This window comes from Paramisgurnus dabryanus, chromosome 3 (assembly GCF_030506205.2).
Source record: "Paramisgurnus dabryanus chromosome 3, PD_genome_1.1, whole genome shotgun sequence".
NCBI classification, from domain to species: domain Eukaryota; kingdom Metazoa; phylum Chordata; class Actinopteri; order Cypriniformes; family Cobitidae; genus Paramisgurnus; species Paramisgurnus dabryanus.
Window position 1 is genome coordinate 32,994,937 of NC_133339.1, and position 15,602 is coordinate 33,010,538.

Below are 15,602 nucleotides of genomic sequence, written 5' to 3' on the forward strand. Positions count from 1 at the left end.
GCCACTAAACTCAACCACACATTTCCTAAACAGAAAGGGATCCTGTGTCTTTCTCTATTACAAACACACACACACTTATAATGAGTCACTTTTAATGCATGTTGATTACAGATGTCAACAGGAGAAGTAAAGGCAGGGCTTTAAATACATTATTTCTGTACCATGTCATACAGTAAGGCCAAATCCTTAACCGTGATGGCCCATAACAAGTTATCACATGCTGTGTATGTATACACACAAGTGGACTGAATAAGTGGGGACTAAATATGTGTCAACAACACCTACAGTTATCTTGATTTACAGGGTTATGTGTGTGTTAAAGTCTGTGCGAGTATTAAATGATACAGTGAAAACAACAGCAGTAAATGTAGATTTACAGAAATTAATCTCTCTCATTGACTCCCATGCCATCTAATTTCAATGAATATATCGTACAAACACACTTTTTCTCTTACCTGTACACAAACCAGCCTGGTGGGCGGGGCCTTTCTCCCTCACACTCTTAACAAAGATGGTGTCCATAGGTTCCAGGCGACTCCGATGGAGCCCTGTATGAAACACACAATCCTCAATCAGAAAAAAATGACAATTTATAGTGTTCAGCATGCAGATGCCCGTGTCTGACACATGGCGGGATGGGACAGGGGTAAAAACAGACAGCAGTGATCAAACAGGTTGAGGCAGTAATAAATAAATGGATTTGTGATGCCCCATCCATACCGGCCTCACATCATTACCACAATCTGTCCTATTGTTTAACAAAAACATACCATCATCATTTTCAATCTCAGTCCCACATATTTTCAGCTAATATAATTTGCATATTGATATTGAGTGAATAATATAAACTGCACTCTTTCTGGTAGCAATGCCTAAAGCAACCCGATTGATTTGAATGCAGGTGGGCATCATACCATCTGTTTTTTTACATGCACTCTTAAATGTGAGCAATGATAACTTGAACCTGTAAGGGGCGCCATGTGACAAATATTTCCACCTTGAATTTTGTGAATGACATAATATTGAGTCTACAGCTTATCTTAAATCAAATGCAAAAACAAACAAACAACAAAGAATGACAATGTATGTAGACAGGTACAAAGTGTGAAACAGGTGCCCTATGTGAAACATTTAGGTAAGCGACAACATTTTCAAGCAAAAATCAATAGTGACTAAAGTTCACATACCATTTTAATGACCTGAATGAATAGGAAACTCCACAGAGATAAACATAAAGACAGACTCACCCTTTCCATTTCCATTCTCTTCATCCTAAATGGAAACGAAAGAAAAGTTAGATCACAGCAACTACATAGTTATAGATTAGTGACATTACATACATTCAAAGCAGTGGTTTAAAAGTCAAGAACTGGATGACAAATTTTTTATGTCACCCTTATCAGCAGTGCCGTGAGTCTCCAGGACCAGATATGAGAATCGTAATGCTCCAAAGTACCAAGCTAATGATATACATTTTATTATTTAATATGGGTCTTCAGTTATGCATAAAAATAAGCAACAAAGACATATAAAGCAAAACATGTGAATGCATCATGTTCCTAATGTGTCTCAATTTGACAATTAACCATGTCAGTGCTGACCGTGATGTCAGTACTGAATGTGTCTCAACACCAGATGGCAGCACTGGAAAACAGACCTCTGTACCTAAACCACAGTTGCAATCGTGCTGCTTTTAGACAAACATTTTTCAAGACCAACTGATGAATAGGACCCCAGTTTTTATGCCTACATTGCAAGCATCTGTGAAATTAGTTTTAATGTAAGAGGTACAACATAACATTTAGCATCTTAAATATGGGATTAGTTTGAGATCATACAAGAATTATTAGACAACTCTTCTTGAAGACCCCCTATTAGCCCCATACTGTATAAACATTCATAAACATGCCAGACTTACAGGATGCTCAACATGAACCCTTGCCTTATGTGGTATAAACGACATGGGTCTTTACAATATAAAACACTGTTTAGATAATACATATGCACAACAGACTGCAAGCCAGTGTCTCGCAACGCTGATCAGGCAGTTTAAAGTGAGCAGCCCAATGTTTAGTCTGAGCTGACTGTGCTCTTTCCTAACAAACTCACACAATACTGTGGCTTTGCCACCAAAGAGTGAAAGACAGAAAGAGTCCGAGGGGAAACCAGGATGAGAACAACTCAAACAAACTAATCATTAACAAACACCATCACACATTTCAAATCATGCAAGGCTAAATAGATGGCTAAATAGCAAGGCTGGGTAAATGACAACAGAATTCGAATTTTAGGGTGAACCATCCCTTTAACACTAAGCTGGTGGGGTGACAGAAGTCACAATAATGCCATGTGACCATGTGGACACTAGGAACAGTGAAAAACAATATGGACCAGAACACAATGTCCTTAGCAGGCCTGGTACAGCATAGCCCAGAGGATGTGTGGTACCAGACAAACACAAAACAGGCCTTTTGAGTAGGAAAGCAAGCTGCAGCTGGTGATAGAACGCTCACCAATCATACACACGATCATAAAAGAGCTTTGTTTCTTCAACATCATGCGCAAACACTATTAAACACACACAACGGGCAAAAGACAAACTATGAGTGTGTAAACAACAACCTTGAGCACTACAGCTTTAAAGCAAAATAGCTGGACCCATTTAAAAACTAAAAATGCATGAATATCATTGCTTTGGAGCAGGGGTCTCCAAAAGCAAGAAGCAAGGGCTACCACAATGAATAAAACAATCTGGAGGGCTACTTTTTGATATAGTCTACTCAAAAATCTTTTGTTTTACTTGTTGATTTTATTTTATTTTACTTGTTGATATGTTTTATCATTGTTTAAAATGTTAACATACATAAAAGAAGCCAAGCTAATTTATAAAATTATGTAATTAATAAATATTACAATTGAGACTATTAATAGAATGTGTTTTGGCGGGAACCATTTTGGAGACCACTGTTTTGGAGTCATTTACTATCACTATTCAAAGTGCATCTCTGACATGTTTTCTTGTAAATGAGGTTATTTTTATCAGGCTTTTATGTTTAGGTTCAGTAGTTTCACTTAAATGGCAATGAGGTTATTAGTCTGTAATTTAAATGCTTTATTTTTTACCAATTGTCACTTTAGTCATTTAATTGGTATTTAAAAAATGTCTTTTTAAAGTCTTTCGCTGCAAAACCCTCAAAGTACAGACAAAAAAACACTGTTCACTGTCCTATCTGAATAAAGGTAAAAGGCTCAACAATTCTGTTAATATCCTAATATATTTGGTAAACCTCCATTAAAGGGGACATTTCACAAGACTTTTTAACAATGTAAAATAAATCTTTGGTGTCCTCAGAGTACGTAAGTGCAGTTTTAGCTTAAAATACCATATATTTAATTTATATATTTAAAAAATGTGCTGTTTTTGGGTGTCCTTTACAATGCAAAAGAGCTGATCTCTGCACTTAATGGCAGTGCTGTGGTTGGATAGTGTGTAGATTAAGGGCCGGTATTATCCCGTTCTGACATCACAAGGGGAGACAGATTTCATTGAGCTATTTGTTCCACATGCTTACAGAAAATGGTTTACCAAAACTAAGCTACTGGGTTGTTCTTTTACACATTTTCTAGGTTGATAGAAGCACTGGGGACCCAATTATAACACTTAAACATGAAAAACTTCGTTGCTGAATCTAAGGTGCAGGAAAGAACATCTGGGATTTTTTTTTTAAGGCCAACGTTTAAAAGAATTTGAGTGTTTCTGAACTAACTGGGATAGCGTGTTTTTTGTGGTTTCTAGTGTGGTTGGGTTGGATTAGCACAATTAAGTGATTTCACGTCTGACTATTCAATTAACGTTTCTTTTATTACATTAATAATGCTTTTATTTCAGTTGCTGAATACCTTTGTACTGTGATTGGTCAGTAAAAATGTTTTCCATTTGCAGCTTTAATTTTGTGATATGTGAGCTCGCTGACAGCCCTTTTTACCTTGAGGTTAGTGTGCAGGGCGGACTCTGGCGGGTAAACGATGAAATGACGTAACGTGAAGCCAAAGCCCTGAGAGTTTTTATGAAGCAAGAGTGTACGTGGACCCTGCCAGGACACACCCAACCCCTCTGGCCCACTCCTGACCACCGGCCGAGGGTTCTCACTAGATGAAGAGACGCCATCTCTCCGCCCCTTTGCCTGGGAGAAACAGAGAAAGAAAGAGATTATTTAACACTCATCTTCATTACGCACTCAGTTATTTCATCAAAAGTTGCTATACCGTGAAATGTCACATCTCTAAAGACTAGTTGCATCTATTGACTCATGTCCAGGTTTGCCAGAAATAAGAAGAAATTAAGAAATGCATCCCTGTGTAGGTGTCACATTTAATGTGATAATTGGTGAAAACTCTTTGCAGATAATTGTTAAAAATAACGCCCTGACATTTTAAATGACCCTCCCAACTGTTTTGGATCTGTCAATCTACTTAAGCCACCTGTGCAAACAAGACAGGAGTACGTGAAGAAAAGTAACTGGAAGGGGGAGGGTACGGGAAATATCTTGCCACATTTGGGAATCATGATGTCATATTTGTGTTGACAGCATTCTTTAAAGAGTTCATAGGGGACACAAAAAGAAATGTTTCCTATCAGATAGAATACAGGCCAAGAATCTCCACAGCTGAAGATTGTTGTAGACTAGAGTGAAGAAAAAAACATCACGTAAAAATGACCAAAATGTTTATGTATTGTTGAATTATTTTGGCATTTACTTAAAAATTTTTTGCACAAAATTTGCATTGTCCTTAAAAAAAATGTATATCTTACTATAACAGATTAAGGAAATTTTAAATAAAATGACCATAATGTGCAAATACAGAATACGTGTGTTTCTGGTGTTACTTGTTAATAACAGTACCTATTAAAATTAAAAAGGTTTTTTGTTAAATAATGTAAAGGAGAAAAGTTGTTCCGGTCCCTAATATAAAGGTAGGCCCACAAAGAGGCTGTTTACACTTGGCATTAACATGCGTTTTCATCGATCGGATCACAAGTGGACGACGTTTATGCCAGGTGTAAACGGTGTTCAAAACGTTTTGAGCTCGTCCACTTTCAACCGCTTTCAACCACATTCAGAGGTAGTCGAAACCCCTTTCGATCGGATTGCTTTTGTGGTGTAAACGCACATGTGGTTGAATTTGTTTGAACAGCCACACGCGACCGCCGTCTCTTCGCCCATTTATCTAATCTGAGATACTAAACACAAGTTTTACGTCTTTTCTGACTTCTGGCGTGAACACACGATGAACAGCGCTATTTTTAGCCTTTCATTGATAAATCTAAAGCGGCTGATCTCCGTACTTTCATTTTGAAATCGTGTGAAAGTTGCGCAATCTTATTTCGTCAATTGCGCAGAAAATTCAGAGAAAGCTCTAACATATACACATACAAAACTCTGTGCAGCATGTTTACTTGCTAAACAAGCAGCGGACTCCGACATAATATTAGTTCGCGTCCATATAAACTCATAATTACTCCAGCTTGGGTTTGAATGACAGCAGAGACTCGCCCACCGTCTCACAGACCACCCCCTCAGAGTATTCAGGACAGAAGCGGTCGAAAGTGGACAAAAGAGACGGATTTAAATACCAGGTGTAAACGTAATGTGTCTCTCTCGTCCACTTGTGATCTGATCAATGAAAACACTTCCTAATACCAAGTGTAAACAGCCCCTGTCTTGACATTTCTGAATGTATTGCTGCTTTTATGCCGGGCCCTGATAAAAAAAGACATGTTTGTGCAAAGGTGTTTTGTTTCCTATAAAGGTTGATGATATCATATAATTTGCAAGAAAACCCATTTAACTTTTTAACCTTACATCAACCTCACCAGTTCTGAGGTTTTCGTTATAACAGGAAGTTTTTGGTTAAGACATAGGAAGTTCCCCGGAGACAGTGCCAGTTATTCAGCCAATATACTTGATCTATTAAAAGAATGGGGATTTTTCTTACCAAATGCATTTTATAGAATAGCAGTCATCCATTTCTAAGTTCTGTTCTCTTCACCTCCCGTAACTCCCAACATCTCTCGGCACTCAGCAGAACTCCTACTCTATAATCCAACAGGCCTGACACCAACCGCAGGCTCACCCCCCCTCTCCTTCTCACTCTATTTCTGTCTATACTGCTGTTTTCATTTCTGTGCTCACATCTGAACTCTCTCAGACGAAAGACAGAAAGAAAAGAGAGAAAGTATGAGAGAGACAAAAGAGAGAGAGAGAAAGAAGGTCCTGCATGATCTCACTGTAATATTTTACCTAATTTGGGAGACAAATGGATTTAAAAAATGCCTAAATTATTTACATCTTTACTATTCTGGGTATAATTAGGTCTTTAAAAGGTTGGTTCATCCAAAAATGAAAATCATGTTATTAATGACACACCCTCGTAATTCATCTTCGGCACACAGTTTAAGATGTTTTAGATTTAGTCTGAGAGCTTTCTGACCCTCCATTGAAAATGTATGTACGGTATACTGTCCATGACCAGAAAGGTAATAAAAACATCATCAAAGTAGTCCATGTGACATCAGTGGGTCAGTTAGAATGTGTTGAACCATCGACAATACATTTTGGTCCAAATATTATGACTTTATTTTAGTGCTGGGCAAAGATTAATCGCGATTAATCGCATACAAAATAAAAGTGATTTTAGGAATAATATATGAGTGTGTGCTGTGTGTAATTATTATGTATAAATAAAGACACACACATTCATGTATGTATTTAAGAAACATTTACATGTTTATATATATTTATTTATATTTTTATATATTCTATATTAAATATAAATGTAAAAAATCGATATATAAATAAAACAATTCTGAAATGAATATATGAATGTGTGTGTGGTTAAATATACATAATAATTAGACACAGTACACGCACATATATTATGCAAAAAATAACTTTTATTTTGTATGCGATTAATCGCGATTAATCTTTGCCCAGCACTACTTTATTTAAATCTGGGTGCATGACACTGCAAGGACGCTGTTGACGTACAGTGTCGTGCACGCGGATTCGCAACAGTCCCGGTAGAGTAGACAATGCTAAATAAAGTCATAATTTTGGACCGAAATGTATTTTCGATGCTTGAACAAATTCTAACTGACCCACTGATGTCACATGGACTACTTTGATGATGTTTTTATTACCTTTCTGGACACGGACAGTATACCGTACATAGATTTTCAATGGAGGGTCAGAAAGCTCTCGGACTAAATTTAAAACTGTGTTCTTAAACAGTGTTTCCAAAGATGAACGGAGGTCTTACAGGTCTGGAACGAGATGAGGGTGAGTCATTAATGACATAATTTTCATTTTTGGATTAACTAACCGCTTTTATATACATTTTTAATAAATTCTTTATTATGTCAGAGGATTGGAAACTATACCACTGGACTGTGAGTTCTTAAAAACACAGAAAAAACACTTTCTGTCAGATCTGATGGTGTAGTGGCAGTGCTCTGAAATATAGTGCAGATGCACTTCTGATGACCCGAGTGTGAATCCTGGCACGAAGTCCTTTGCTGATCCTGTACTTTCCTGTCCTCTCATCACATTGACAAAAAGGCAAAGCGTCTTTAAAAACTTTAAGTAAAAGAAGAAATGCTTTCTTTGGTTTATCTTGCCTTAGGCACCAAGTAAGCCACGACTCCAACCTGTAACCTTTTAAGAAAATAACAGGTGCATAATGCCTCTGATCTTAGCTTGATTTGGGAGGAAAACTTGGAAATACTGTGGAATGGATTTGTTAAATGCCGCTGACAGTACTGCAGTCCAAAAATGTCACAACCAACAGCTAAAATCAATCATTTTCAAAACATTTTTAATCAAATATTGAAAAATGAAAAAAAAAAAAACACTAGAAATGGGAGCTTTGTGAATGCCGGCTATTACAATTCTTTAGAGATCTGCTGAGCTTCTGCACAGTTTTGTGTGAGCAAATTTTGTGTGGGCCTGCTGATCGGATTAGATAGACAAATACAAGTGAAAGACACAATAAAGGCGTGGAAATAACAGAATGAAAGAATGACAGTACTGGGGCATGTGTGAATTCCATAAGGGTTACTGTTAAGCCAGGACATGTTCAGACAGACATGCAAAAACTAGCCTTAAAGAGAGAGACAGAGAAAGATAGGCAGAAGGACATAGAGAGAGAGAGTGGCTCCGACAGGCTCCAACACGCAAGTTTCGACCACAAGGTTCCTCTCGGTATGGGAATACCAAACCCTGTTATTACCCCCAAAACCACTTGCATACAACTGTACACAAAACACACACACACACATATATGGAGTCATGGACTGGTCTTCCGCTATGGTTCAGAAAGGTCCATTCATTTTAAGCAATAAGCCTTGTGTACTGTCTTGTACTGTATGTTTCTCCATCACTTATTTCTTAATTGATAAAAACAACAAGTCATTTCTTTGACGTCAATGAGATCTCCAGAGCTCTTTAATGTTAAGAAATTCCTGGTATATAGCCACAACTTTTCTTCCTTTCTAAGTCGCTTCGGTAACAAGCCTCAGATAAATAAATGTAAATACTGTATCATCTGGTAAAATAGTTAGTATTCTGAACTGGAAATGCACCCTTTCACGACCTCTGGGTTACGTCATCGTTTATGACCTCGTGATGATGGGTTAACACAGACCCGACACATTCTTGCTCTAATTGACAGTAATTCCACTGTGTAGTGCAAAATATCCTCAACGTACCACGTGTCATTAGGTTTCAGTATGTATCCAGTCTTTTATCTTGGCAGGCTATGCTTACACAAGCACAGCGTGGCCAGAAACAATACGCTCCCAACAGATGAATGGGTAATTATGGCGGAAAAGTTGAGTGTAATTAATGTTGAGTGTTTAATCCTCGACACCCTGCTCTATGACTGCAACACATACACAAAACAGATGACTGAGAGGAGGTGTATATGTGCGAAACCCGTCTGTCAGCTATTTTAGATCCGCTGGCGCGCTGTTAAACAGGGTTTTCCACCTTTGAGTCCAGGAATCACAAAGAAACGGGAACATGAATGGATAAACTTGTATCCGGCATGGTAATGAAGATGATATATGATCATAATATAGAATAGTTCATTTGTTTATTTATTTATAAGTATTTTTGTCTTTTGAGCAGAGAGATCAGGAAAGGATCTTAAACCAAATTTTGATCCAAAAGGCTGTGTCTTCATGTTTGCAGACTCTTAAGCAACTTAAGCAAGCATTCATATACATTTCACCAGTCTTGTGTTTCCTGTAAGACAATATGATACTTCATTTTGCTCTGTACTTCAATACATACTAGGTTATTTTTAACCCAGCGTTGGGTCAAAAGGGGTAGAGCCTAGCATTTTGGGTTGCAAATTAACCTATGCTGGGTTGTTTAAACCCAAAATGCTGGGTTGCTTTAACCCATTGTTGGGTCAAATATAAACATTTTCCGGAATAACCCAATTTTTGACCCAATGGGTTTTTTGGGAGGGGGGGTTAGTTGTTAAATATCTGAACTGAACATCCCATTACCTAGGGCCCAGGTTGATCCAGTGATGTCCCTGAATGACCGAAAACTCACTTGATGTTTATTTAATATTTCAAAGATTAAACACATCACAGCAGGAACCACAATGCTGGTCCCAGTGCAGTGATGGCATACAGTAAACCTTCAACACGTGTGTTTTAACAAGGAGACCACCTGGCAACCTTATGTTTCAGTCGAAAAACCCAAGAGAAACAATCTGTGCTTGAGACTAAACTAGGAATACAAAGCATTAAATCAGTTAAATTCTAGACAGTAAAAAAACGACAAATACAACAGGGTCGAAAACATTAAAACATACCGCCTTGCTTGCCTTTATTAGCAGACCAGAAAAGCAGAATGAGACATATCATTGTTATGATAATTAATAAAAGGTTTCGTCTTTGAAAAAAGATTTTCAAACATGGTACAGTTTGGGTGTATTTGGAGTAGCTAATCCAATTGATGGGTCATACCCATTACCCACCATGCATATTTCAAAGCGGTTTGACTTTGGTTTGGTTAAGTGCCTTGTGTATACATATGTACGCATGTCTGGCTGACAGCTGCTGACTATGTGTACGTCCAAGGAAAAATTTAATTTTTTCCATCCTGCATTTCAAGATATTCTGCAAGATCCAAGAAATATTTTATGAAGTATTTGCACATATGACAGAACAACTGGAAGACACAAACAAACAAACAAACATGCCCTTATTATATCCTATTATTCATGTGCATGAAACAAAACCACATCAACAACTAAGTTTAACACACACAAACAGACACAAACATTCATACAAAGCTACCCATGAATCCCTTATCTGGAGCCTTTACTTTCTAATTAGTATATGCAGCCCTTTACCACTATGTCTGTGGTTAAAAGTCTGTAAGATGTAAATGACAGCTTTCAAAAACCCTATAGGGTAGATAAAGAGTAGATAACATTTACATAATTAACGTGGAATCAAGATGATAAAGAAAAATCCTTGTGTGTCTTAAAAGACATTTGGCTCAGTATATTTATGCTTTTGGAAATAAAGGGGTACACACTGGATGCACACTGATGAAAATACATTTCTGAATAATTCTAGAAATTAATTTGCATCCATTTTCAGCAATTCTGACAAATGCAACCTTTTCGACACTTTTCAAAAGTGATAAAAGTGATACAACACACGCACACAAAAACATCTTACCCTGTTGGTCGGTGAGGGTTTCAGCCGAGCTCTGCCAACCCTGATACCATTTGTGCTCTCAGAAGTGTCGGTCTGTAGGTCCGAAATGTTTGTTTGTGGTGTTTCTCCGTGCAAAACAGCCACCCAGATACAGCGAGGTTCGGGAGAGCTGCAGTCCACCCCCACCGCATCCTGAAAACACCATTCCTTACCCCCTACACTTGGGCACACAGCGGGCATCGCCAGTGGCACCTGAGCCGCTGACATCACATCACACATAAACGCACAGAAGTGTGCAGGCAAAGTTCCACAAGTATAAAATCATGAAAGACTCATTTAGACCTCCAAAAAGGAAACAAAATTAAAAGCTATGAGTCGAGAAGTGTCCGTTCTCTCCAAAAGAGAGATAAAACTCCAGATGTGGGACATGCCCGAATCTCCACATATTTCCTTAATCCATGCCGGCGACTTTCTTAAAGCATTCCAGAGTTAAACTGATAAGTTCCAAACTCTGCACCTCCTTTGCTGACACACACAGACACATACACAAGCTGAAATGTTGTGTTACTAACGCAGTGGCATATCCACAGATGAGGGCGATTGCAGGATGCCAAATTCTTGTCTGGTAGACAGTGGTGAGCACGTGGCAGTGCTGGCAAGATCCAGGGAAGCCGGGTAGTGGATGGAAAATGAATTCAATCCGAGTTTTTTAAAACACAGTCTTGTCCTTGTGCTGTGCTTCACTCATTTTCTTTTAACCTTTTTCACTTTCTAAATCATTCACCCCTCTCTCTCTCTCTCTCTCTCTCTCTCTCTCTCTCTCTCTCTCTCTCTCTCTCCCTCTTTCTGGACTGACTGTAACCTCCAGCTCTCTGTGTCACAATGATAGAGCCGGCCCCCTTGCTTTTCTCTAGCTTGCCGTCTCTCTCTCTCATTCATCTTTTCCTTCTTGCCTGTTTGTATCTCGTCCTCTCTATCTCACTTGCATACGCTCAAATCTCAATTTTCCTTTCGGCTTTGTTATCTTCTGGACGCCTGCACTCCTCCGGCACTTTCTTTATCACTGTCATCTCTACATGTTTTTCCTATCAGCCCTCATCGTTGTCTACTCCATATAAGTTCTTGTTTTTGGAGTTCTCAGATTTCAATATTATCTAATCTTCCATTTCCAACCACCTTTTCATTACAGATCCTTTGTTCCATAAGTGAAAAGACATGAAAAGAAACAAATTCTTCAGATATCAGACAGGACGTTGACTAAAAGCTGTGTCCAAAGTCCACGTTAGTCCAACATGTTAAAGCTCTGCTAAAACCCCCTGAGAGCCCATCAGTCTGTTGTGTGAAACTGAGCAATGCAAACACCCCTCACACACCCCCACCACCCGCTCTCTAAAAGTGCCCTCAGAGAAAGAAAAAAATAACGGCTGCGCTAACAAACACACCAGCTCTGCTAGCAAATACAAATAATTCCTTTCTGCCACAAAGACACAGTAAATTGAACGAAAAAGCATTCCCATTTAAACTACCCAAACACATGGAGAAAGAGTCACTGAGAGAAAAAAAATAACAAAGACTGAGAGAAAATAGAAAACCAAAAATGACAACATCAACAAAAACAGACTGGCAGACAGAAACACCAGTGGCAGACACCTCGCTGCAGCTGCTCTCTGCGGCCAGACGAAAAGATTGAAACAGATGCTACTAAAAAAACATCAAACGCAAATATACAGACTCTTTCATTTAACAAAACAAATGTTGGATAACCGGTTGAATCAAAGTAGATATTTCCTATATATTTGGACTTGGCTGTTGTGTTACCTTTTAAGATACATTGTTACAGTTGCCTTCTGAGGGAACTCACGCTGCGTCACTGTGATGAAACTTTAGGGACACCTCCAGGGGTAAGTGCGTCTGAATGTGTCATCAAATTCAACCAATGGTAAGGCTTAACGACAAAGACAGGGTGACGCAAGAGCCAGGAAGTATATCGCTATCTGAAATACTGCCACAGACGGCGTTACAGGGTCACAGGAAGTATGGCAAGAGAGACGCAGCGTCTCATTCCCTTCTTAGGGAACCGAGACGTTTTCATGTGTCAAACACAACTATGCGAAAAAGCATTTTGGTATGAATCAACATTCAAATACAGAAGATATAAGCATTTAAAGGGAACAGTTTAGCACGTGTGCTTAAAAAGTCTAGACTTTTATGATATTATCCTACACTACACAGGGAATTTTTTTGCATAAAATAGATTCAAGAACTTTCAATGACCTGTATCTATGTAAGTATATTTTCAAAAACTTCCCAGGGCTTTGATTTTGTCTCCCAGATTCACAAACTTTTAAGGATTTCAAGGACCCATGGGAACACTGTAGATAGTTTGAAGAATGTTTGATAAGGGGCACCATTCGCTTTCATTGTATTTTTTGTCCTACTATGGAAGTCAATGGTGCCCCAGATCTGCTTTGTTACAAACACTCTTTAAAATATCTTTCTTTGTGTTCAGCAGAATGAAGATATTTTATACAGGTTTGAGGGAGAGTAAATGATTACATAATTTTCATTTTTGGGTGAACTATCCCTTTACTTTCAGCAAATTGAAAACCAGTATTTTAATCATGATTAACTAAAATGCATTTGAGCTTTTGGAAACCCTTACTAGGACACAACGTATCTGCTTTTGAATACTAAACAAACACATGCTCAGTATGAATGAAGTGACAATAACAATACAACTGACACCCTCATTTAACCACTTCAGACCTGATTTTTCAGGTGTGCCTTATTTTGATCGGTTGATCAGCATTTTTATTTTCTTTAAATAATAAACATGTGCTGTCCATTCCAGTGGATGCAGGGTCTGAAATAAACACAAATAAGCACAAGTATCACTGAACCCTACTGTAAACAAAACAAAATCCCCTATTAATAACCACCAACAACAGTCTTACAATATTCATAACACTGCATACCTTGCATAAAGCCCAACTTAATTTTTTTGTGCACACACCAACCTAACATGAGACTTTCAGACACGAAAAAGCTGACATGTACAGTAATATGTGTAATACATCAGGTCAGACACCAAATATTTGCTCTAACACACACACGTTGAAAATCTCACCAAACAGACGTGTGTCTAGTGTGTGTGGCACGCAGCTCACCGTAGGTGAGATAAATCCTCCTTATTCAACTTCACCAAACACACACCTGAAATCCGTTACAAATGAGGACAGACTGGTTTCACCTGCCAACAGTTAGACGTGTCCCAGCACGAAACACGCAGCCAAATACAAAACACACAACACACAAAGTATCAGGAAGGATGCACACACTACAAAACACATAAAAGCTATCACAGCACATTGAAGCTACACTAATCTAGGCATAAGTACTGTATTACTTGAATCATACCCTGTATTTAAACACACAGACGCACAAAATCTCTTTAATGTTTTGTTTGTCTTCTAATAACATAATGAAAGCATAATTACAATTGCATTATGCAATTAAAAGGACACGTGCAAAGCTTTATTTGGAAAACAATCAAAGCCTGACTTCACAGGCAATAAAGGCCCGGGGGAATTGAATGACAAATATTTTACCTGTAGTAATTAAATGAACATCAAGAAGACTTCCCATAGCCTTGTACATCTTTTGGCAAATATCCCAGCCTTCACATGTTACCAAGATACTAATGTCTACCATTAAGAGTCAAATACTTGAATTTCTCATTGCTAAAGTTTTTATAGACTTCTAATAGATTATAACAGGTTAATAGTTTAGAAACATCGGTAAATAAATACAATGAGATCTTCTGAGCTTAGGAACATTTTAGCAATACAGTTTTCCCCTCCAGCGCTTCTTTGAGAAAGACAAACATCTCTACAGAGCCCTTATATGTTTAAATAAATACCCTTGAGCTCTGAAAGCTACGTGAGCAGCGCATGCTGTGATATGAGCAAATCTCCCTCATCCTTACACACAAAACACGCCTGATTCATTCATCAAGGAATGCTGATGAAACAGATATAAACGTCTGTCTTAGCTACAGTTGCGAAATCAATTTATGAAAAGAAAGCTATAGCCTGTCCCCTGCTGGTCACACGAAACACAAGAGAAAAACTGCAGACGAATCGACAAACACACACAAGATTATAAAGATCTGGCAACACTATTTGTTCCCAGGCGCATTAAATAACACAACACAGTCTAGACCAGGGGTTCTCAAAGTTTACATTCGAAGGTCCAAATCTGAATTCTCATAATTTTCCTAGGTCCGGAAAAACTTTATGTAAATAATTTCTTTATATAACAAATCAACACAAATAGTTTGGGAAAAACATAAGTGTATTTTGCATTTAAAGTAATTTTTTTAAACATAAACACAAGAAATATGCCAAAGGTAACCAGGTGCAAGATACAAGGCAACCTACTGAGAGAAATGGCACTGTTTGTTCTCCATCAGATGCATAAACCATGGCAAAAAAAGTGTTGTTGGTATTCAGAGACACTGAGCAAAATTAGGGGTGCACCTATAAATTGGCTGATGCCGCTACATCCAAAAGCCAGGGGGCGCTCTCGTGCAGAAACTCAATATGCGCTGCAGACGAAGAACCAGACACACGTAGCTCCAGGAAGGATATATTTATATTGCTGTTCTTCAAACCTTTTCAGGTATTTTCATGATAATAAAGAATATGTATAAAGATAATGTTTGACGAGTGTTGCTTTTTCAAACGCATGTTTTAAACGACTCAAACCAACAGTGATTTCAGATTGATAAGGACTTGCTGATCAAAAGCCGTAGTACATGAAGTAGCTGTGCATAATAAGGACTTTAAGCAACAGCTGG

The 15,602-nt window shown here is 38.1% G+C and overlaps 1 protein-coding gene across 9 annotated transcripts in view; it reads right to left on the minus strand.

Annotated features, from left to right (window-relative positions):
- The window catches only part of arhgap23a (Rho GTPase activating protein 23a), a 62,969-nt gene that overhangs the window by 23,784 nt on the left and 23,583 nt on the right, over nt 1–15,602 (minus strand). For 5 of the 9 annotated variants that reach the window (XM_065267536.2, XM_065267471.2, XM_065267238.2 and 2 more), the window contains exons 1-4: nt 10,766–11,522; nt 3,987–4,184; nt 1,248–1,272; nt 456–548 (exon numbers count right to left, since the gene is read on the minus strand). In XM_065267536.2, coding sequence (XP_065123608.1) covers nt 456–548; nt 1,248–1,272; nt 3,987–4,184; nt 10,766–11,023 — 574 coding nt within the window. In that variant the 5' untranslated portion in view covers nt 11,024–11,522. Of the gene's footprint in view, nt 1–455; nt 549–1,247; nt 1,273–3,986; nt 4,185–10,765; nt 11,529–15,602 lie in introns of those variants that run through there. The other 4 variants (XM_065267717.2, XM_065267628.2, XM_065267311.2 and 1 more) reach the window with 3 other exon arrangements.